Source organism: Melitaea cinxia, chromosome 14, assembly GCF_905220565.1.
Source record: "Melitaea cinxia chromosome 14, ilMelCinx1.1, whole genome shotgun sequence".
In the NCBI taxonomy this organism is placed as follows: Eukaryota; Metazoa; Arthropoda; class Insecta; order Lepidoptera; family Nymphalidae; genus Melitaea; species Melitaea cinxia.
Window position 1 is genome coordinate 12,404,828 of NC_059407.1, and position 26,051 is coordinate 12,430,878.

At 31.6% G+C, this 26,051-nt stretch overlaps 1 protein-coding gene and 1 long non-coding RNA gene across 2 annotated transcripts in view; one reads left to right on the plus strand and one right to left on the minus strand.

Annotated features, from left to right (window-relative positions):
* The first annotated feature begins 423 nt into the window (after positions 1-423).
* LOC123659803 (protein cueball) overlaps positions 424-26,051 on the plus strand; it is a 32,253-nt gene continuing 6,625 nt past the window's right edge. The window contains exons 1-6 of the mRNA XM_045594974.1: positions 424-618; positions 19,002-19,398; positions 19,730-20,383; positions 20,676-20,858; positions 21,461-21,649; positions 23,046-23,154. Coding sequence (XP_045450930.1) covers positions 555-618; positions 19,002-19,398; positions 19,730-20,383; positions 20,676-20,858; positions 21,461-21,649; positions 23,046-23,154 — 1,596 coding nt within the window. The 5' untranslated portion in view covers positions 424-554. The remainder of the gene's footprint in view (positions 619-19,001; positions 19,399-19,729; positions 20,384-20,675; positions 20,859-21,460; positions 21,650-23,045; positions 23,155-26,051) is intronic.
* On the minus strand, positions 734-1,345 carry LOC123659806. Its single transcript, XR_006744092.1, has 2 exons — positions 1,129-1,345; positions 734-947 (listed from the first exon to the last, which is right to left on the minus strand). It is a non-coding gene; the product is annotated as an uncharacterized LOC123659806 (long non-coding RNA).

Genomic DNA, 26,051 nt, shown 5'->3' on the forward strand with positions numbered 1-26,051 from the left:
GAGATCTGATAACTACTTTTTGAGTAATCTTTGATAACGCGTAGTTGCTTGACTATTTTTTCGTCGATCTACGTTGTATTACTTGTCGATGTAATTGAAGTCGGTTTTTTTTCGTTTGCGAGAAAACACAATTATAGAACATGGAATAATACCTATAACGATTATTACACGAAAATAAAGCAGAAATTGCGTTATATATACAACAAATTATTTTCCGTTTATTGTAAGATAATTAGATACATTTACAAGCCAAGGTAAAGCGCGTTGCAATTTCCGAATCTTACCAATTCGCAGCTTGATAAGATATCGCTTTGCGTACTCATTCCATGAGCATGCGCTTCAATGAACCTACATAATATTTTGTAGTTCTCTTCGCGGCAAAACGGACGATTTGAGACTTTGAGTATAATGAGTATTCAGTTTCGGTCCAACACGCGGTCGGTGTGGTCGTCGTGAACGCGCGCCCTCTATCTGACATTGACTGAAACTCGCACAAATACATTAACCGATCTAATGTGCATTTAATGGGAGTTATTCGACATTTATGAAACAAAATGTGTAAAACGAAGTGTTTGTTCGCTATCCTCGCGATCACGATCAACCTAGTTTACTCCTGGGGTAAGTGTCGCAAAAATATCAGCTGATGCATGACTTTTTAACACGTGCGATTTTTTCTGTGTTACGCAACTTTGAGGGTTAAACTTTTATAATCGTGGAATGATACGAAAAGTAACCGTTTGTATAATTTTTATTTGTATTAAGAGAAACTGCTTTAAATGTCGATAAGGCAGTAATTCGCTTGGCGCCACGACGCCACTACGAGGGGGCCGCTAGTCACGTAGGCCACTTCGAGCGGCCCGCTGATAACTCGACCGAATTGAGAAGGCAGATAAATTTCATATCGCGTAAACATATTTTGAACTATACAACAGAATCGGATAATAATCCTGAAAATGTAAAATGAAAAACACTTTGCGGAGTTTTCGCTTACAAAAAACTTAAAAAATAAGTATATTTAACATATATTACTTACATATAACATAGTAATCAAACAAAACACGTCGGTCATTAATTCAATTAATATACTTATTTTTTATAATCTGAGACGTATCAATTAACTTTTCTTACCTCAATCATTTTATTTGGGAGTTGAAAATTAAATTCCTCAATTACAGCGTTCAAAATTAGGACAAAGTCAATTCATAATTGTCATTTTTTTACATGATAACATTTTACTCAATGTCTTAGGTTATATAACCGAACAAAATAAAAAAATTTATATTTATATCAATGCATCGGATAAACATGGCATTTGTAAACAAGTGTATACGGCAGTTGTTTGTTTAGATATATTATTATGTTAACAAAATAACATTAAAATAACTGGTAACATTATAGTAACTGGTAAGTTTTTCTTCTACGCTCACACGGCAGTCATGTAACAACGTCTATAAAATATTTTCTATTTGTGACAACTTTTTAAGCAATACCTTGATAAATCATAGTCATAAAAAATGTGTCATATAAATGACATTGGCTAAATCATCAATGTTCTTTTGGCCCCACAAAATAATTAAACTAAAAGTAGATGAAATTAAACAATAAGTTTACCAAGATTATTTGAATGCGGAGATACTAAAAATATATAAGTGCTCTTAAAGCAAAAATTCTACATATTAAAGACAAGGTTCTTCAATACATATGAAAATAAGTTATACAAAATCTGACTGAAATTATTTTAGAAACCTATATTTTTAAGCTAATTAGTGTTAAATTGACTTCCAAAAAAGAAGGAGGTTCTCTATTCAACTGTACTATTTTTTTAAAGCATGTTATACCTCAGAACTTTTAACTAGGTGGACGGATTTCGATGTTTTTTTTATTTATTTATCAAAAGATGATGCGTGACATGTCCCATTTAAATTTAATTGAGATCTGACAAGTACTATTTGGGTTACATCTAATAATGCGTATTTACTTGACTATTTTTTCGTCGACCTACGTTGGATTATACTTTTTAACTTTTCACTGGGTTTACCGATTTTGATGATTCTTGTTTTTATCGAAAGCTGATGCTTGTAATGTGGTCCCATTTATACTGATCAACACCGGGTAACTATTTTTTGAGTAATCTTTAATGACGCGTTATACTTGACTACTTTTTCTTGTACCTACGTTATATTACTTATCAATGTACCTAACTGAAGTCGGTTTTTTTTCTTTTGCGAGCAAACACAATTATGAGAATGAATTACCGTATAATTGTCGTAGTATTTTAAGCCAGGTATTTATTGATAAGATATTTACAATTTTTGTTTGTAATTTTAAACGTACTTAAAAAATCAAGGCGAATAGTTAGTATGATAATAGTAGGTAGTTTAATCGAAATTATATTTACTTAAAAAGTCTTAAAATCTTTTTTGTCTGTATATAAAAAAAGTACTCTTATAATAGTATAGAAATAACTTTTACTGTGTACACATTACAGAAATATGCAAAAAATATTTTATGGCCAATCAAAAAATGTCTTGCCAAGTTGACGGGATATTTTGCTCAAGCAAGAAATCTTGTTTTGGCACAACATCTGGCCAAAAAAGTTGAAAATTAAATAATTTATCCAAATAATCTAAAAACAGACATTAGAATTGACAATATTACGCTATGTACGACTATATTACCTTCACTACACAACTCTGTATCGCCTATCTATATTTCGTTTTTATAGTTTTTTAAAAGCATCATCATACTAAATTTCATCACAATTAACTTAGCGGTTTGTCTGTAAAAGTGTGATAGACAAGGCTTACAGCTACTTTCTCATTTATAGTACTAAGTATGGTTTTTCTTTTTTTTTTCAAATCCATTTAATAGTTCTTTTTTCATTACTCCTGTTTTTTTTTTGCTACACCTACTCAGAAAAAACCTTATTATTTCATATGTTAATTTATTTTCATCTGTAACGAATAACTAACAGAATAAATCCAATAATTAATAATAATATGTAAAAGTGTCATGTCGTTCGCGATCAGAGAGGTAACTCAAGACAAAATACTTGTCTAAAAAACAAAATGGCTTATAATTTAGCCTAAATTAAAATATGTGTATGCTTCAGACTGTAATATGCCACTACTGGGCATAGCCCTCTTTCCCCATGTAGGAGAAGGATCAGAGCTTAATCCACCACGCTGCTCCAATGCGGGTTGGCGGATATATTCCCTATTATGAGTAACGATCGCTATCAGGTGTACATGATAACAACCGGGACCGATGGCTTAATGTGCTCTCCGAGGCACGCTGGGGAGACCCACAAGGACTGCTTAAACACCCAGACCACGGCCAACTCATGTATGGCAAATACAAATGTTTGTCATGTGCGGGGATCGAACCCGCAACCGCCAGCGCAACAGGTACAATCCATGGCTGTGACCTTTTGCGCCAATGCGGCGTCAATATGTGTATAAGGTTCATAAATAAAGTCGCGGACACAGCTAGTGATTAAATATAGTTGTTATGGACACGTAGATATAAGCGTATACATTTTTTATATAATAAAGGTTATCTAATATCGGCAAAAAGTAAAATAAACAACAATGTACTGTAAGATTAATTGTTTTTACCTACGTTTTTTAACTTTTTATTATTATTTTTTTTATTATTATATCGTAACGTAAGTAAATATTGTTTTAAAGATAATCAAAATAAAATTGTGTAAGTATAAAATTTAGCGCATATGAGAGAAAATGAATAAAATTTGTCACTTCTACTAAATCTCACACACACACACACACTTCAGCCTATCGCAGTCCACTGCTGGACATAGGCCTCCCCAAGTTCGCGCCACACATCCCGGTCTTCCGCAATCCTCATCCAGCCTACACCGGCAATCTTACGTAGATCGTCGGTCCAACGGGCCGGAGGACGTCCCACACTGCGTTTGCCAAGACGCGGTCTCCACTCTAGGACCCGTCTACTCCAACGGCCATCGGTCCTGCGACACAGATGACCAGCCCACTGCCACTTCAACTTGCTAATTCTGTGGGCTATGTAATAAAAATATAAAAATAAATATACTAAATAAATATAATAAATATACTACTAAATCTCACGAGAAGTTTATTCCAACAAAGCGACAGTTATAGCAGCTTAAACTATTATATAAAAAAGCCATTCATAAAGTACAAAAGAATATTGTTATTATATGGGGTAGTTAATTGGTGCAAGCTGAATTAAAATTAAACAATCTGTAACCATTGACTTCCATTGCTAACGCCATCTAGTATCAACCAGAGAAACCCACTAAGCCTGTTCTAGTTATTTGCAAATGTCATAGGACTCTAGCCCTAAAATAACGCGACCCCGGAGACAACGTACCACGGTGAAGAAAGCCTGGGTAATAAAGTGTACGTCTAGGTACCGTACCATTACCAGACAGGCTCTCGAGTCTTTCAGAAAGAACCACACTCACTAAACACTTTAACTCTGACGACCTAACAAAAAAATTAAAGATGATGAATGCCCTCAAATTCTCAATTCAAAAAAAAAAAGAAGATTCCCATTCAACATGACGCTAGCTAAGTCAACAATGTATTGGCATCAAAAATTGGCACTAATAAAAACCTTAAATCCAGTTGAATGAATGACTGAAGCAATACTTCGGATACTATGAGTCAGTTAATTCTTCTTTGATTATTCGAGTACTTTAAATATAATACATATCATACTCACATAAGCCTAATTCGGTGTCGACTCAAGCGAACTACTAGCTGTTCTGATTAATTATAATATTAAAACGCACCCTTCTTTTATAAAATCAATCAAGACCCAACCCACTCTTTATAACTGCCACATGTCATTATACCAAAATATTGTTCTTTGAATTAACAGGAAGAAAATAAGTGTATAAGTACATAGTATCATCGTTTTCAAATTTGGTGCTTTGTTTTTATTTTATTTTTTTCATTCGAAGACTAAGATCTAGACTAGGAAAAACCGAATTAGAAAAACCGAATTATGGGGTTTTTGGGTGTGGAGGGTGGAGGGTGTAAGGGAATCTATACAAGGTAACACTGTCACACCTCAAAACCCCATGGTTATGGAGATATCCATGGTTAAAGTTTTGAGGTTAGAAGAAGAATTTAAAGCTATTATAATACCTTTGAGCTCGTACTGTTTGCATTGTGTGACAAATCGACACTTTTAAACAAAATAACGCGTCAGACATAATATTCTAATAAAACTAGTAACATTGCGTGCTAGAATATAGATTTAGAAATTCGAAAAATACCCAAAACCGAATCGGAGCACCCCACTGTCCACGTGGTCTTGGTCTGTCCTACCCCTAGAGTGTAGAGTTTTTGTGCCGCGGAGGCTCGGAGGGTAAGCGTTCCTCTAACTTTAAAGGTGGTAGATTAATTTGAAAAAACGCGTGTGAAATGTAAAAATAACGTGTGAAAGCTACGAAATTCTTCTTCTAACCTCAAAACTTTAACCATGGATATCTCCATAACCATGGGGTTCTGAGGTGTTACAGTGGTACCAGGGGTAGCGTTCCCCACCCTCCCCCCCCCCTTCCCCCCACGTTCCCGAAATTCGGTTTTTCCTAATCTAAAGATTTACCCATTCGAAAATTTCATTAAAAATATGAAATAGAGATAAAATAATATCCAGAAATAGGTTAATTGCATAATAATCGAAGCGAAAATTCTCGAAGACTCATACAAATAAAGAAATCCATAAACAATCGCCTATTGCGTAATAGTAACCTCTAATTGTTGTCGGTGATCTGGACATGACCAGCTAAGAAACTGGGACATGGTCAGACTGACTTTTTTGATAATGTAGGTTTAATTTTATTAGACTAATTTCACGTGACACCTATTTAAACACAAGTGTTGCCAGCTCGAAGCGATGGTATCATACAAAATATGTAATTTCAAATTAAAAGTTTTTCACAAAAAACAACGTAGAAAAAAATATTGTGTTGATCAAATATAAATTAAGTTGTATTTTTTTTTTGTTTATTCGTCTTCAAATATTTATTTATTTAAATCATCCGATCTATAAGCAAGATTGCCTATTTACAATTGTTTCAAATTTCAATTTGTCACAATTTTGGCTAGGATTGTCTGTCGGTTTCTAAGCCTACAGCCCTAACCCCCGGCCGTTTGATCGCCCTGTCGGGGCGTAATCTTCCACCCGCTTATATATATACGTAATATATACGTAAATTTATTATATTATTTATACAAGTATATACTATATGTTTGTTAAACGGGTGGAGTGATATCCAGGACAATAATAATAATGGCTTTGGCTCTTGTTCTTAGGCAAATAGAAATTCTAAATTTTGACTAGATATTGTACTTTGACATTCTTGTAGGTTCCTATATTATAATTTCCGCATACGAATTTCTTATCGAAATTGTCGATAGTTAATTCTTTTAATATTAATCCACTGACATGTATTTTATTAACATTTTATTTAATTATTATATTTCGATAAGATTGTATATTTCTATTTCAACATTTATCATTATCATACCTGTGTTTTTTCCTTTTTTTCTGATTGATCTGTAAACTTGTATGTATGGAGAAATAAATAAATATTCCGAGAACAAAACTATGTCGTCGGTAAACCTGAGATGGCTTAGAAATTTATGGTAATTCTTCGTGTAACCCAAGGTAAACTGTTCATCATATACTGCAAAACAGTTATTAAGAGTTTTGGAGATATAACTGCTAGGTACATGCATATTATTCTTTTAGTTTTGCTCCCTAATTCTGCAATTGTTATTTACATCCATGCGCTGGTTTAATCATAATTTCATCAGCTGTTAATTGCTAGTAATATAAGTATATTTTAATTAATGATAATTTGGGAAATCAATATTGTTATCAGTCTTAACCACGCACTTTGAGACAACAATTTTTTAAGCAAATAAGTATATATAAAATAACATTTTTATATGAAATGCAACGCGTGTAATTTTACAAGGTAAAAATAAATTTAATTTCTTATTCTCTAAAATTATAACGCCCTTCGCTTAAATCTTATTAATGTTTATTCAGAAAACTCTTAAGTACCTACTTCTCTTTGTAACAGGAAGTTTGTTTTAAATGATTTTTTTTTATGTTAGCACTGTTAATTTTACACTCGATTATTTATTACTTATTATTTTGCAGTTTAAAATGTCTAAATTTAATAAATAAGTAATAAAATTAAGTTAAATTTTGTAATTTAATGACAATAATATTAATTTAAAGGAATTATTTACTCATTCGTCTCTAGTGTCTACTTATGACAGGCATTTCCGGTCTTTATTAAAATATGGCGTCAGTTACATGCTTAAAAAAATTAAAAATTATCAGTGTAGTTTATCTGTTAAGTTTTATATATTGTCATAATCAATGTCAGATACAATAATTTAAATAGGTTCGTACTAGATATTTGCAGTTAAATAACTCATTTTAGTATTTTGATAAGAATTACATTGGTGTTGTTACATCGTGTAACATTTTTTTTAATCATAATAAAAATTAGTAATTGTAAAAATAAACCTTTAAAGAAATACTGTAGAATTACGGTCGAGCTTTGTGTTAATTTTTTCTCAACTTACAATATCAACTCTAAATGCTTTACAAGTAAATTTTAGCTACCAAATATCAATTCACAAATAGTCATGAAATGTATTAAATACGTAATAGGTACAACTGATTTTATCTATTCTTGAAATTGAAATATCAATCATTTTACTACCGATTCTATTTACATATAATTTGATGATTTTTGTTTTATTTCGGTATGACTTTTAATGTAATTCATTCATTCATTTAAATTAATGACATACAATAATATATTTTACTATATTATTATAATTAAATCAAAACATAAACATTAAGGTTATAAATTAACGCAACAATCCTTATGTCAAATGTCACGATAACATTAGTTTTGTGTTCCAAGTCTGGGTTTAACACTTTTCAAGTCAACTAGATTACAACAGGTCGAGAAAGGTTAAAAGTACACATACAAATCTTTAATTAGTCTGTGTTAATCGGTAATCATTCTAATAGGCTAAGATCCCGCTGCAAAATCATTTCGTTCATCACGTTATTTAAAAATCATTTAATTAAAACTATTTACGAGCACTTTTTATATAGCACCTATCAATCAATTTATTTACCATTTCATAAAGATTTGTATAAATTAGAGTTTGATTATCTACGTGATGAACGTAATGATTTTGCAGCGGGATCTTAGGCTATAACGTTATAAACAATATTCAAGAGATTGATTACGTGTTGAATACAACGTAAAGTATTGTGTAAAGTATCGTCCTACATATTATGTATATTTCGTGTATGTGTACTAAAAACTAATAAACAAATGTATACCATATAGTATACGAATTGATGCACTAAGACATCCCCCTCATATTTGATTTTATAAAATACCGAAATTGAATATAGAAAACGAAAGAAAGTATTCCTTGCTGATTATCTTCTACAGAATCTACATTCCAAATTGGTGGTAGCTTCACATAAACTCAAAATAATTAAAAATTGATATAATTTTGGCCCGTTGGAGCAGTTTGTAGTGGCCCTGCTTTCTGTTCCACGGGTTGCGGGTTCGATTCCCGCCTAAGTCTGGGTGTGTTATTTGTATTTATATATTTAAATATGCATTATAGCATTAAGTCCGCATTTGTACAATTCTTTAATGTATTGTGCGATAAAGTATTAATAAATAAATAAATAAATATCTATTATTTCTATGTATATTTATTTAAATAAAATTTAGCTGTAACAGTCTGTTCTTACCTATAACACAAGCATTAAGTTGCTTACTTTAGGAAAAGACGACGGTGTGAGTGTTTGTGTGTATTGTTGTGTGTGTATACACACACACATACACACTGTGCACTGTGTTAAAGATATTTATTTAGATATTTTATTTGCAAAATAATGATTCAAAAGTGATTTGAACCTTACTTGGACAAAAAAGTTTTAGATTTAGATAGCTTTTACAAATATAAGAATAGTCGAACGTCAGTCTCTCGCGGGCGGGCAACCTGAATTTATCAGGAAACTGCCGTATAAGAATAACGCCGTAGAGGTCATTACACTACATAGTAGCTTATTGAAGTCTGACTTAACCAACTAAACTTATGTATTTATGTATAAGTAAAAATGTATTTCATTATTTATTTTTTTAATTTGATTTGATTATGTTACTCTTATATACCTAGTTTTTTAGAATTTATAGAATTATAAAGAATTAGAATTATGCAAGATTACTAGTGAATTTTTATAACGTGCGTTATATTTTTATGCGTCATCATAACATGATACTATAAAAATTCACTAGTAATCTTGCATAATTCGTTTTTTTGGATAAGATAGCGTAACGTACAAACATTAACACACATACACATATTTAACATACCTACATATAATTTAATGTAAACACTAAAGTTCTAATTTACATGTATCTGAAATAATTATATTTATAAAACTGGTTTTTTTATCTTTCTGCAAGAACTGCCTGTCGCATAAAAAAAAATAAGGAATAAATAATTTATTGTTTCGTACTTTTTTTTAAGTGCAGTATCACTGTGAAAGTCGAATCATACTTTCAGACTACAGATTTTGCTTGAATCTGAAATAAACCTACAAAAATACATAAAAATTCTTAAATATTTTTTGTTAATGGCTCTTATAAAGACAAAGTTATTCGTTTTCCATGTACAGATTACTAACACTGACTGTAAAAGTTTTTTTTTTTTTTTTATATCACTAGGTCGGCAAACAAGCGTACGGCTCACCTGATGGTAAGAGATTACCGTAGCTTATAGACGCCTACAATACAAAAAAACATCGAAAACGCGTTGCCGACCCAATCCCCAATCCCCCCCCCCCCCCCCCCCAGGAGCTCTGGTCACCTTACTCACCAACAGGAACACAATACTGCTTGAAAACAGTATGATTTAGCTGTTGTCTTCTGTAAGGTCGAGGTACTATCCCAGGCGGGCTGCTCCAGATTTTAAGAAGGATATTTCCTGCTGTGCCCTAACCTCAGTTAATTATTTGTAAATTTTGTTCAAATACAATTTTTTAAAGTGAATTTTAAACACAGTTTTTTAGTAACCTAATTAGAAATTAACTTATTATTTTATATTATCACTTAATCACTTCTGCCAATCTGCTCAATATTTCTATGAATCTATTTTCTCTGCTTTTACGTGAAAGACTAACAAACATTGCAGAGAGATATCATCAGTGGAATATAATACCTGTAAGTCTTTTATAAAACAAAAACAAAAAAAAAACTAAAAGAATATATATTTATTTATTCCCAAGTTCGATCACACTAACGGTTTTTTCAAGACCTGAATAAATTTGTTATCTATGTTACGATATTGATCCACTTTGTATTTGAGCCGGAATAAAAAAATATTTTGCATACAGAAGATGCGAATATTTTGCGATAATTTAAAGGTCTCATAAATATTAATAAAACCAATGTTACTAAGCTATTTATCACTTGTTTTCTTTAAAACATGCATTTTATATACGACAAAAAATTCAGTCTTTTATACGTATGTTTATTTTTAATAAGTAACGATAACTTTATTCGCTAGGAAATCTTACAAGACAATTTGTCTAATTGACAATACTGATGATAATAATAAACCACATATTCTAAGACTATTTTACAGCGATCAATAGAAATACTACGCTACAAATCTGCCAATTTTTACCGTTTCATGTTAATGTCGACTATAGGTTTTGTGACACAGACATTACGTAACACAACATAAAAACATTTAAATATAACATTGAAAAATATTATACATGCATTTATTTTTACACTAATTTTTTAGGTTCGAGAAATAGTATAAGTACAATGCTAACTGTATTTGTTTAAACGTTGATAAAAATAACTATGCGTTAGCTTAATTGCAAGTTTCATATCATATTACACATTAAGTATACATGCAAGTTTTACCAATTACATGAACAATTGTATACGTTTCATAATAATGACACTTTATAGTTTGCGAACAAGAAGCCTTTGAAATACGAAGCCTAAGTATTTGCTTGCCTGGAGCGTTGGGTCACGTACGCCAAGAATTGATAGGGTCATAGTCTGAGGGATGCGCTGTGGAATTCAATGTCAACGGTTTTTTGTTTAGTTTTTGTGTAGCGAATACTAAATTTATTTTATATAGTTTCATTTATTATAATCATTTATATAAAAAATTAAAACATTAAGTAAATGTAATGTAACGGAACTATGTAAAATTACAAAGCATTACTAAACGCTTACATTTTTAAAAATATTTTATAAGCTTATATTTTGTGTTATAAGTGCTAGTTTTTGTTAGTAAGTACAACTTTTCTATGTTTAACCAACCAATAACTCAAACATATTAATCGAGCATAAGAAACACAAATAAATAATAATAAAAATTCAAGCATTTTGCCTGCCTTATGCAAATAAATAGATAAATTCACGCATTTACAATTATAAGTTTTAATAATAAATTAAAAAAAAAACATACGACTTATACAAATGTATTTTTACTTACATAAATGTATTTTTATACTTTCCGGGAATACAATCAAAATTCATTAATATTTGTGTGTAGTAAAAAAAACAATCGAGAGAAACGTGTACAAAGCTACCTCCTCTACTACAATGTAGTTAAGGCAATAGATGGGAATATGGGTTGTGTAGATAGATTCCCGATGAGCCGAAAAACAAACTTTTGTTCTACATCAAATATTTGACGTTGACAAGTCAGAAATAATCAATTGACGTCAGACGTTGACGTCAATTGACTGATGCTTTAAAAGCTCTCTAAAAGTTCTTTTAAAAAGCTTATAAAATTTTCTAAACTCTTTTATGAGATAAAGAAACAACTTTTTTGGCTTACGTATTGCTGTAAAATAACTTAGTGACCCTCTTAATTATACCATTGGTTTGTGATGTTACATCAGTATCACATACCTATAATTAATGAAAAGGAATTACAAAAGTTGTCGTAATCTTTTTGAACATGAATATATACTTATAATGTTTTTGCTCATATATAAATGCAATGTTTTTAATATAATAAAATCGTTCTGTCAGTCAATGAATATAAATAAAGTCATTACCAGATCAAGGAAATCCCAGAAATAATAATATTATAATAATTGTAAGTACTGTATTGATAAATAAGCAATGTTTTAGATTCAATGTCGGTTACAATTTAGTTGTGAAATTCCTAATACTCTTTCCGCTTTGTTTGTACCGACCTGTTTATTTTGTTTTAAATTACATTTCATTTTCCAATATTTATTACAACTAGCGGACCCGGTAGATGTTGTCCTGCCCGAAGTAGCAGCTATTAAATTTGATTACTGACATACCGACAGCAGCGCCACCTACCGGGCGCAATTGTATTTTTAATGCATCCATGAACCCATTTCAAAATGTACACGAAATTTAAACCAAATCGGTCCAGCAGTTTAGAAGTTAGGTGACAAACACACGTACAGAAGAACTATATAACTGAAGATAGATTGCAAAATCGAAAATGTTTTTAGATGTATTACAGTGACTGTATTAAATCTTTTATTTTCTAAATCCTACGTGACATTGCCGGAATCATCTGTTAGCGTAATCGAAAGTCATTCAATCAAATGATTGAACGAATAAATCTTTTTCAGTTTGATCTTTTATACTGAAAATCTTATAAGAAAATTACTAGTAACTATAGGGAAATTAATTAAATTATTACTAGCCGGAAAATTTAAATTTAATAGAAAATATATAACAAGGTATTTATTAAGTAACAGAAATTAGTATTTATAGGAGTTAGGAAAATTGTAACAATTGATCCTTTGCCATTACCTACCTCAATTTCCATTATTGATAAGTTTTCCTTAAGGGGTTTTACGTACTTAAGGGGTTATTAATAATGATCTTTTGTTATATTTTGACAATAGTTTGATACCTATACTATCTACGAGTATATACGTGAAGCAAAAACTTTGCACACCTTTTTACGAAAATTGAGCGGACGGGGGAGTATGAAATTTCGCACACTTATAGTTTATATAGCAAGAAGTGCAAAATACTAATATTTTTTTTAAATTATTCAGAAAAAATACATCAAATCAATAAAAAAACATTACACACACATCATGTATTTGACATTCACACGTATAACGCTCTTTTGTTCATTTTTAAAGTCTGTGGTCAAATCGAGAATAGATTTCATATTAGATATAATAATAATAACGTTTTATTTATTCCGTACATATAGTTTGCATTAATTCTAAACATTATTTGTAGTGTTAGTATTATACTTATTCTAGTTTGTTAGTGTATGTTATTAAACTGCGTTAACGCGTTTTGTTGTAAGACCGCTCTGGCGGTGAAAGCCTCCTCCATTTCCTTTCATTTCGATCTGTCTCTTGTCAGTCTATTCCAGGTATTTCCCACCATGGCAACTATGACATCACTCCATCTTTTGAATGGCCTTCCTTTCCGTCCTTTCTTGTGAATAGGGTACCAATTAGTGATAATTCTGGACCATTTGTTCCCTGGTATTCTTTGTAAATCCTCAGCCCATTTCCATTTTGGGGTCATAATGGTTGCTGCTATGTCTTTTACTTTGATAATTTCTCTGACGTCTTCATTTCTCACTTTGTCGCTTAGCTTAAGGCCCAGGAGACTCCTTTCCGTGCTATTTCACACTTTGACCTTATGAGTCTGTTTTGTTGACAAAGGCCATGTTTGGGAAGCGTAAGTAAGACAGGGCACTAAACACATCTGCATAGCTTTGGTTTTCAATGCAACTGGTAGATTACTCTTGAATACTTTCATTATCCAATACTTGTTCCAGGTTATTTTGATTCTTCGCTCTACTTCTTTATCATTGCATGACTTGAATAGTCTTCAGCGTATTCAATTTCTGTTGAGTCTGACTTTATACTTGTGGTTTGCCTATTTGTCATTAATTTAGTTTTCTCTCAGTTAATTTCTAGACCTACTTTTCTGCTTTCTTTGTTGAGTGACTGTATCATGAATTCCATTTCTTTTGAGTCTTCCGAGAGCAGAACTATGTCATCCGCGAATCGCAAGTGCGAGAGGCGGTGCCATATATATTTATCCCTCTATCTTCCCAGTCAAGTGCTCTAAACATTACTGCACAGTACTGCAATGAAGAGTTTTGATGATAAGGGATCGCCCTGTTTGACTCCCTTTCCAATTTCAAAGATAGAACCATACTTATTTATTTTAGATATAGATTAATTAATTATAGTCGAATTTCGACCACTGGGTGACCACTAGTTTCACTAAATTTGTTTCAAAATTGGTATAGAAAGAGATGTATGTGTTTATTCGACCCTTTTTAGTTTCTATTATAAGTTTTATCAAAATCGGTAGTTTTGATATTTTTGCGTCAACATTTACTTAAGTAATAATATATAATTAGGTTAATAACTTCTTTAAAACTTGATGCGCAAAATATATTATAAATTTATGACATTTGAACGCGATCAAAATTATTAGCGAATATACTTTTATTACATCTTAAATATATTTTTATTAAAAAAACAAAATTATAAAAATTATTTGTAATATAATTATAGAAAGATAAATTGAGATTTGTAACCCCTTAAGAATCTCTTACTAACCACTCTTAACAACTCTTAATAACCATTATACGTGAGTCTCGGTGACAAATATATTATGTATATTATAATTTTGTACGTATAAAATTGTGAAATAAATAAATAATGTAATGTTATCGTAAATAAAGTAATTGCGTGTGACACAAAAAAAACTACTTCAATTTACATCCTAATGTAATGATAATATGATCAACGCTACTTAGTAAATTAAATATTAGGTTTAACTCATAAGTTAGTCGTCAGTTATAGTTCAAATTCAGACAGGACAACATGACGTGAAAACTAAAAAAATCATCCAATCAAAAAGTTATGTGGTAGTACAAAAATACAGTCGAATTGAGAACCTCGTCCTGTTTTTAAAGTCGGTTACCAATTAACAACCTTCTCCTAGATGGGGAAAGAGGCCTCTTCCCAGCAGTGGGATATTACAGGCTGAAGCGTACCAACTAACTTCTTTAATATGATAAACTAAGTTAACGTATGGAATAGTTCACATTCCTAATCTATACAAATAAATAAAATTGGGGTGCCTGTTTGTAATATTAAAATAACCGCTTTTTACTAAATGGATATGGATTTATATACGGTACATATGTCAGAATAAGATTTTTTACAATTTTTGTCTGTCTGTCTGTCTGTTTGTTCTGGCTAATCTCTGAAACGGGTGGACCGATTTTGACGGGATCTTCACTGGCAGATAGCTGATGTATTAAGGAGTAACTTAGGCTACTTTTATTTTAGAAATTTATTTATATTATAACTCTGTGAACTAAACAGTAACTTTTTTGTTAAATTATACGCGGACTAAGTCGCGGGCACAGCTAGTAGTAAATATAATCAGAGATAAGTAACTCATCAATCAATGAAATTGATGAAATCAAACTAATAAGTAGGTAGAATCAAATCGACAATTTCGACGTATTTTTGCGAAATAATTTTATCGAAAATATATTTTTAAATGCGCTACTAGTAGTATAATTAAATAAATTATCAAAACTTACCGCTATACCCTGTATGTTAACATAACCTATAAATGTCCTTTTCTATACGTTTTTTTATTAGTGAAGACTTTGCGATTTAAATTTGAATTGTGAATCTCGATGAAACGAAAAATGCGTCACGATAAAAAAAGAAACAAAAATGTATAGGAGAGACCGAGATATGAATATATTACTGCTCAGAACGCGTAGGCGACGCGTTTTGCATGGCGCTTACGACCTTATTCACGAGACTACGGAAGACACAACGGTCTACCTTCCTACGACTTTTCAGAAGTTTTACTTCTGCCGTTTATGAATTGCATAATACACACACGCTTTTTTGTACTTAAGTTTTGATTCTGAAGTATTATTATCAGTAATTGATAATTAATTATTCACGTAATTCTACGCACATCCATCACATAGTAGGATGTAATCTATATATTAAATTATTAATACATGAAGCAAAACTTTGTACTTACCCCTTTTTACGAAAATTGCGCGGTTGAAATTTCGTCCACTTATATAGTACGTACGTAGTTTATATAGATAAGGAGTGCAAAATGCTTTTTTTTTATGCATAAAAATATATAAAAAATATAAATAAAAAAACACTACACACACTACCATGTATTTGACACACACACGCAGTCAGTCAATCTCATCAAATTGAAAATTAAAAAAAAAGTTCTTTAATTAGGAAAATTATTCGAAAACGGGATATTTACCATGTTTATTATTTTCGCTTTGCGGAGCTCGATATTTCGATATTGACTTCGAATGTCTTGATCACGAAAATAATAAACATGGTAAATATCCCGTTTTCGAATAATGTTCCTAATATAAGTAACCATGTTAATCTAAAATCTTAAGTTCTTTAATTTCATAAAATTTTGGTTTTCTTTAATTTAAATTTTTATTTATTGTCGTATTTCGACCTCTGGCCGACCACTAGTGATAATTAAATATCCAAACGAATGTAGATGCTTAGCGCCTCTTCATTAACGTATGTATTAAATTTTATCAAATAACGTGTCTCTTGTATTCCCCTCGCTAAAAAGTAAAAAAGCACATGTGTAAACAGAACCCGTTTTCAACTCAGTATAAGTAATGTTAAAATTATTAGTTTTTATACTTATACTCAGACGTTCACTATTAACAAATGCGCATATCGGTCATTAGGTTATTAATAATATGGACAACGTTTTGTCGACTTATAGGTGTAATTTTAAGCTAGTGGTTTTACGATGAACACGAAATCCTAGTCTATCTTTTTTTGATTAATCACACATAACTACTAGATAATAATTTTTACTATGTTTTCTGGTTAATGTGTTTTCGAAAAACCGTCACGTTTCTATTCATTGCTCAAATAACATGAGGATTTGATATACATATATATTAGTTTTTGATAATTTCAGCTTATTTTTACTTTTACTTAATATAATCTGTATCTTATTAAAAATAAGAAATTACCTTTAAATTAAGAGGTATTTAGCGAATAAAATAGCATAAAACTTGAAGGAGGAAGGATTTCAAGACATTTGTCTAGAACTTGTTTTTTTTTTTTCATTTAGAAATATTGACGTAAAAGCTTTAAAAATAAACGGAAAAACTAATAGCACTAGTTCTGTCATACACAGAAGTATATACAAGTGTTGGTCAAAATTTACTGCACATTCTGTTACAGGAAAATATAATAATTTATAACACGGAAGTCAAAGAACTTGTCATTCGTAATTAATTATTCAATCAATGAAAACTGTATTGTGCTTACTAACGTTTCCTAGAATAGGACTAGATAATTTAATTTACAAGATATTGCACGGAACCATTTTATTATCCTTGAAAGATGTACTACTTCTTATCCGACTACTTTGAATTAATTACAAAGATATTAAGAACATTGTATTTATAACTTATTTTATATCGCCAATGACAGGGACCTTATTTCATAATTAATTACTTGAAAACAATATTTCCCTTATTTATAATTATAATAATGAATAATAAAAAAATATTTATAGATCACAACAAAGTATACAATTCAATATAAGTATAAGGAAACTTAAGAATATACAAGATTTAAAAATAACACTCTAAAATATAGCTTTGTTTATCGATCAATGGATATAGTTTATGCAAATCTTTGCGACCATCTGAGAGTTCTATAGAACATGTAACTATGTTACTGCGCACGCGCACCTACGTCACGATAACGCAAACAACGCGTCTGCGTTCATAGTATAATTACGTAGTCACCTGGGCGGATTCCAGTGCTAGTAGACACCTAACAACATGGAAAATACTATAAAATTAAGTTCTATGAATTGTAAAATAAATTGGAATAACGACTATGTTATTTTTTGCTATAAATGTCGAACTACCTTTACGCAACCGAATATTTAGTTTGGAAATATTTCAATTTGGGAAGTTTTGAGGATGATTTAAATACATGCCCATTTCATTCTTGAATAATTCTCCAAAGTTAATCCAATAATAATACCTCGTACTAAGAAATACTATGCATAAAATTAATTCTTTTACACCTTATTAAAATACTTATCCTTCCAGCAATTGTATCGTTGGCAAATTCATTGAAATATTTGACCCTTGTCATGATGCGAGTCTCATGATTAACGAGCGATACGAAGTCTGTTGCTACCCGAACTTAATAAATGTTCAATTATATTCGATACTCCGGCAATTTTATATTCTCCTGGTACTTGTGATAACAATTATTACCGTTAAATAATAATAAATTACTTAATAAATGGTCGTAATTTGAAGAGTTCTTGTATGTTGTGTGTATTTTATGTAGCTGTGTTGTGTGTAGCGACTGATTATGCAACCGTAACTAACAACAACTAATTACCTTTGAAATCGGTCACGAGACAAGACTGAGTATTGCTGCCAAAATATTTATCAATGAGTTTAACATTCCAATGATTCATACGATTATGTAGTACTTATATACTATTAATATACAAATAGATAGATATTCGTTCTCACAATTGTCATTAAAATAACCTTTGTTTAAAAGCAAACGAATAACTATATATTTTTTTCTTGCTTCCCATTACGTGATTAATCACATTAAAAATCTTAAACTTGTTACAAATTATAATCTGTTTATAGTATGATCCGATTTTATTATAAATATGTACCTGAAAGATAAGGGTATTAAAATAATGTATTAACGTCCTTGGACCATCTTTCCATTCATTTTTGTATATCTTGATTTTTTATTTTATGTACACTTTTTATGTGTGCAGTGAACTGTTTTACTGAATCGCAGCAACATGCTCAAAAGTTTTATTATTCTTTCAGATATTGCCATTACAACTGGGGATCAACTAGAATTTTATACGAATCAAACAAAAACTAGTAATGAAGGGATCAGATTTAGAGATCTCACGGCGCTGGCGTATGACGCTGTGCACAACATGCTTCTATTTGTCGACAAACAAAATGACAACGCTTCAATATTTAGCTACAACCTACTCACTAAGAAATATCAACCTCTAGTTGGGCGAAGGTCATATGAGAATATTCAAGGTTTAGACTTTGATCCGGTCACTGGGAAAATGTTTTGGACAGACACTAACGAGAGGAGTATATACTGGATATCCCTTTGGCCGAGATCGAAGAACAATATTTATGGAAATATTTTGCTCAAAATGGATAATGAGATCCCAAGAGATATTGCCGTTGACAGTTGTAGAGGGTAAGTGCTTAAGATTAGAGTCTTGATTCACTAGTTGCCAATAAAGTTTATCTAACACATAAGTTACTAATGGGTTTTATCAGTAAGAGGTAAGGTAAATCATTAGAGCCTGTTTTACTTCACCTAGTAAACTTTGAATTTTGGATTCACAGGCTGCGAATTTGATGCGATGCCTGATAGATAAAATGAATTTTTTGTTTGTGAAAATTAAAAATAAGCCATAAATTTTATCTAGTTAACACCATTATACGTAAGATAGCTCATTTCGGTAAAACAAATCCTATATTTAGTTATCCTTCTAAGATCCGTTCCTATTTATATTCAATTTCAGCTACATTTACTGGACTAACACAAACATTACAAAACCTACGATCGAGAGAGCGCGTTTCGACGGCAGTGAAAGGAGTGTCGTTGTCGATTCTGACATCCACATGCCCGTCAGCATCGCGATAGATCAACAAACAAGGCGACTGTACTGGGCCGACGACAAGGAAGGCATTCACTACTCGATAGAATCGTCAGATTTAAATGGAAAGGACAGAAAGAGAATATTAGTCGGAACATATCACCAACCGAACGCTTTAACCGTATCAAAGGACAGTATTTATTGGGTCGATTGGGGTTTCAAGTCGGTGTGGAAACTATCCAAGACCGCGCCTGTTAACAGCGAGCCGGAAGAACTGATAGCTTTCACTAATGAAGTTCCGTTTGGAATTGTCGCGAATTACAAAATAGCGGATCAAACGACGAATGTAGATGAATGTAAAACTTTAGCAAACCTATCAGAGAATAAGGCTCTGCTCAATGAATCAATCAATATACCCCAAGACGTTGGTTTGTTCTGTTTACATGGGGTTAAGACTGGAATGTCAGCGTGTAAATGTTCACCTGGTTACACCGGCGAACGATGTGAAATATCAATTTGCCAAAACTTCTGCTTTAACGGTGACTGCAGAGTAAACAGTAAAGGCCAGCCCGAATGCAAGTAAGTGTTAAATAATTGTATAAAATTACAACACGACTTGCTTTCATTTGATCGTTGATTTTGTTTGACCGTGAAAGATTCATTATCAAATTTACTATAATAATACAAAATATAATAGTTATAAACCACTAAGTTTATTATAAAATAACCTATTATAATTACGATTTTATTAAATTCTAAGATTTTTATCAATTTACTAAAATATTTTACACTTCTGGAACTTTCAGTCTATTTCAAAATTTCTAAGTTTTTTAAAAAATGTCAAACTTTTCATAATTATTTTTAATTCTAGATGCAAAAATGGTTTTACGGGACCTAGATGTACTACAGACATCTGCTCTCTATATTGCCTAAACGGAGGGGAGTGTAAACTAGACAATGACAATGCTATATGCACATGCCCACTAGGGTTTGAGGGCTCACGATGTGAAACGCGTAAAATTGTACAAATTACACCAACTGCTGAACCTTGCAAGTAAGTATTATCGTACAATGTTTAACCATTATGCTAATTGCCATTTTATTGTAATAAGTGTAACTGTATAATCAATTGTTTTTCAAAGATAAGTTATAACAACTATTTTATAAGTTCACTTATGTTATCTTTAATTTACTGCAAATTGCAGACTTATTTTGTAGGGAATGAAAGAAATAAATGGGATTTTTTGTTTTAATTTATTTTTGCAACAAAAAAAACGTGAACTTTACTTCCTTTGTGGGGACCGACTGGTTGCAACCATCTATTTCTGATTTTAATTACTATCGATAAATTTCTAACAAAATTCGTATAGAGTTTACGTCCAAATTCTACCTCTTGTAAAGAAAATCAGAGATGGTTGGATAAAAACTGGCAGTAAATCAATTATTGTTATCAAACAGTTGCTAAAAAGTTTCACAAATTTGAACAGTCTCAGTAACTGCACTTTTTATTTAAGTTTTTTTTTTTTCAATTGTCATTGCTTTACTTATCGATAAACTTAGAAGGAATCAAACTTAAATATTCTTAATGAATTTCCAACATATTCAATTGTACTATACTAAACTATGTACAATATTATAATTAAAGTCCCTTTTTAGTTGCACAAAAGAAGAAAACACCACCAAATCTGTTGATACATCAAATGTATATGTTGAAACGGATTGCTCGCCAGGATGGGATCCCATACGCGATCCCATACTGATGGTGTTGGGAATACTTTGCGGCTTGCTGTGCCTTATCTGCGCGTTGCTCATCACCAAGATATTGCATCTCAGGAGACGTCCTAGGTATATTTAACATTATTTCTTGTTAAAGGTCACTGTTGTTTATAATCTGTATTGGGTCAATTGTGCTGGTTTATCTGTGGTTTAAGTAAAATATCTGTCAAGTAAAAGTTAGTTGAAACTATCGAAAAATTGTGGTCAAAAGATATCCCAAATATTGCGCAAATCAATTTTTGAATAAAAGAACCGCATAGAAACCAAAACAAAAGAAAATATATGTGTAATATTACGATTTGCCACATATCCATTACTGATTAGAAACTGAAGTAAATAGTAATAGTTAAAAATTATTTTACTTAATGGTCGAATAATTAAAACGTACGATAATCGTTGTTTTGATTCTGAAAAGTATATTAATATTGCAATTATATGCGCCAATATCATATATTTTTAGGTTTCATTAAAAAGTAAATGATAGTGAATCAGATCGATTTGAATTTTTGAAAACGAACTGGATTTATTTTAATGTTCTTAAAATACTCAACCGAATGATCTTTGATAAAAGAGTAATTTCTTTTTAGTTAAAAACTTAAAACTGTAGCGAAACAAAGACCTTAAAATCTTAAGAAAACATTAACTTCTCTAATTAAGCACATGAGCGATGAATATAAATATGGCTTCTAACTCCAGCTTACAATTAGTCTGGATTAGCTCAGATTTCTAAAAGTATGCCACATTGCTCGAGAAACATTTATTTTTAGAAAAATACACATCGCGTAGTTAGTACGAGTACAAAGAGCAATTCTTACTATCTATATAATTCATCATCATCATCATCACTTCAGCCTATCGCAGTCCACTGCTGGACATAGGCATCCACAAGTTCGCGCCAAAAATGTCGCGAACTCATGTGTGTTGCCCATAGTCACCACGCTGGGCGGACGGGTTAGAGACCGCAGGGCTGGCTTTGTCGCACCGAAGACGCTAGTGCCGTCTTCGGCCTGTGTTTTTCTAAGCCAGTAGTTGGATGATTATTCCGCCATCGGTCGGTTTGTGGAATTGTGTTATTCCTTAGTCACCTCTTACAACACCCACGGGAAGAGAGGGGATGGCTATATTATTTACTGCCGTAGCCAAACAGCTTATTCTATATGATTACCTACATACATACACACATTTAGGAGTAGTTTATAATTATTAATTAAATTCTAGACACAAAACCACCTAGAACAATTAACCAACAATCTATATTTGACGAAGACTAGCTAATTTATTCTAAGAAAAAAAAGGCTATATTTTTTTGTGTACAAATTGTGCCATGTGATATTTTGGTTTTTTTTTTTAAACCAACCCCCACTTTCGAACCTTATGTAATTATCGAACGAATCTATAGACGGCATAGATAAAGCATGAACTAGATATTTTTCAATGTCGGTTAAAACATATTTATATCTTATAGGATCAAGAAGCGTATAATAGTGAACAAGAATGTGACTCCTCTGACAGCGAGACCAGACCAGTGCGAGATCACCATCGAGAACTGTTGCAATATGAACATCTGCGAGACGGTGAGTCTTTGTTTCATACAACTAGTTCAGCAAACAAACGTACGACTGTCCTGATGGTAAGCGGAAGCCTACACACGCCTGCAACACTAAGCGCGTCGCCGACATTACCCCAGGAGCTCTAAGAGCTCTGGTCACCTTACTTACCACATGAACACGACACTGTTTGAGAGCAGTGCTATTTAGCTGTGACCTTCTGTAAAGTTGAGGTACTTCACCAGACTGGCTGCTCCAGATTTTGAGCAGGATATTTCCCGCTCTAACTTACTTCAATAAAATTGTTAGTTTTAATTATTCTCTTTTCTGTGTGGGAAAAAGTACTTCAGATTTATGTATGTTATAATATATCTTCAAGATAACACTATTTATATATTTTTGTTTTTAGACTGTTACGTATAAACACTTCTTCTTAACTTAATTATCTTATCATGTAAATAATAAAATAAATAAACTTAATAAGTACACGTAACTACAGCTATAAACAAAATAAATTCGAATACATCTCAAGTTAAAAAAAACCTACAGAGTTATAATTGTGTTTACTCGCATACAAAAAAAATCGATTTACATCGACAAGTAATGCAACGTGGGTAGTCGAAAAAAATATCAATTAAATACTCATTAATACGGATAGCACAAAAGTACTATAGATCTAGGTCAAATTTAAATGGGACCACATGACAGTATTCGATTAAAAAAAGAATCATCAAAATCTGTATACCCAGTAAAAGATTATGAGGTGAAAATACACATACTTTTTATATGTCTTTTTTTTTTATATGTCACTAGGTCTGCAAACAAGCTTACGGCTCACCTGATGGTAAGCGATTACCGTAGCCTATAGACACCTGCAACACCAGAAGCATCGCAAGCGCGTTGCCGACCCAATCCCCAATCCCCCCAGGAGCTCTGGTCACCTTACTCACCAACAGGAACACAATACTGCTTGAAAACAGTATTATTTTGCTGTGATCTTCTGTAAGGTCGAGGTACTACCCCAGTCGGGCCGCTCCGTGTTTTGAGCAGGAAATTCCTGCTGTGCCCTACCTCAGTTAATAAAGCAGTCGAATTAAGAATCTCCATTGTTTGAAGTCGGTTATGAATATATATATATATATATATATATATATATATATATATATATATATATATATATATATATATCATAATTAAGATAAGACAGTCCACAGACTGTATTCATATTAAAATCCATAAAGACATACATACATACATACATACATACAATGTTGTTCTGTATGCTATATAGCATACAGAACAACATTGCAGTCTCTTGATTAAGAACCGTTAGGTTAGTTCGATTTAGAGTTTATTTTTACTTTCTAATATAAATTATATGCTTACAAAATTATCTGTCATCCTATCTAAGATGTAACTGTTAATTATAAATATATTTCTATGAGGTGAAGTTTGCCAAAGGTCATAATGAGAAAATTTTCATCGCTTTGAAAGCGACTTAATTAGCATTCTTCACTTAATGAGCGCTAAACTAATAACATAGTAAACGCCTTACTCTCAGCAACCCCCACTAAAACTTACTCCTGTGTCAGAGGGACCGGAAACACAATACACAAGCACAAACCCTCAGAACACGGCAAACACCTGTGTGGCATATAAAAATCTTTGCCAGAACAAGGATCGTCGAACACGCGACGACAATCACAACATTAATATAATTTTTGAAAGCGTTTCTTTTTTTCTTGTCGTTTTAAAAAAAATATGATTTAAACTTAATGGCTTTTTAGTCTAAAAATAGTACAATAATCTCATACTTTACTTAAGCTTAAAAACGTTACCGTTCACCAGTTAATTTTTTATAATTGTGAATGTGTACATTTTTAAAAGTGACCTCAGTATTGACCTCTAATTTAATAATACAAATTCAATTTTTGAATTTATGTTAAGTTTGTTATTAAATTATTTCTTCTAATCTTTAAAAAGTTCTGTCCTGATATACAAATGTAAATCTTAAAAAAAAAAGTATTCTACCAAAGTTAATTAAGTCCAATAAAAAAAATGTTTTTTTTTTAACGGTAACTTATTTAAATCTGCACTTAAGTTGTCGCATGTCGCATTCAACCTGTAAAATCCCACTGTTGGGCATCGGCCTCTTTTTCTATGTAGTAGAAGGATTGGAACATAATCCAGCACGCTACTCTATTGCGGATTGGCGGATAAACGGATATGTTCCCTACTATGAGTAAGGATCCTACCACTACGCTAGAGCGGTTGCTTTAGCACTTATGTTAGCAAGTTTATATTATAAAGTATTTCAAGGGGCCTTTTTAAGGATCAGTTACATTTATTTAATTATAATCTTTTCTTTTATTTAAAATAATAATAGATGTTTTTACCTAGCAACCATGCACTTAGTAACCCTCGTTTCATTAATATCAGTAATTGCCTGATATTGACAGCCTTGCTTACTCCAAAGACACATTAGTTGTTAACAATAGTTAATTGAAATGACTTGTCGCTGATTGAAAAACCAATGTCTTACTTTCTTACTGCGATTTTGCTTGACCTTTATTACGAAAAACAAGGTCTGCAATTAAGGAGAGTAGGAAGAAAAAAAATCATAAAAATTTACTTTATAAATCTGCTGTAATTGCATTCGCTCGCAAACGAAAAAAAAAAATAAGTTCAATTTCATCGACAAGTAATACAACGTAGGTAGACGAAACAATTAAAGATACCTCAAAAAATACTCGTCCAATTTCAATGTCATGACAAGTACCACCTTGCGACTAAAACAGAATCATAAAATTCGGTCCACCCAGTAAAAAGTTTTGAGGTAACACACATAAAAATATACAATCGAATTGATAACCTCCTATTTTTTTGAAGTAGGTTAACTTGTTTTTAATATTTTACCACTAGTA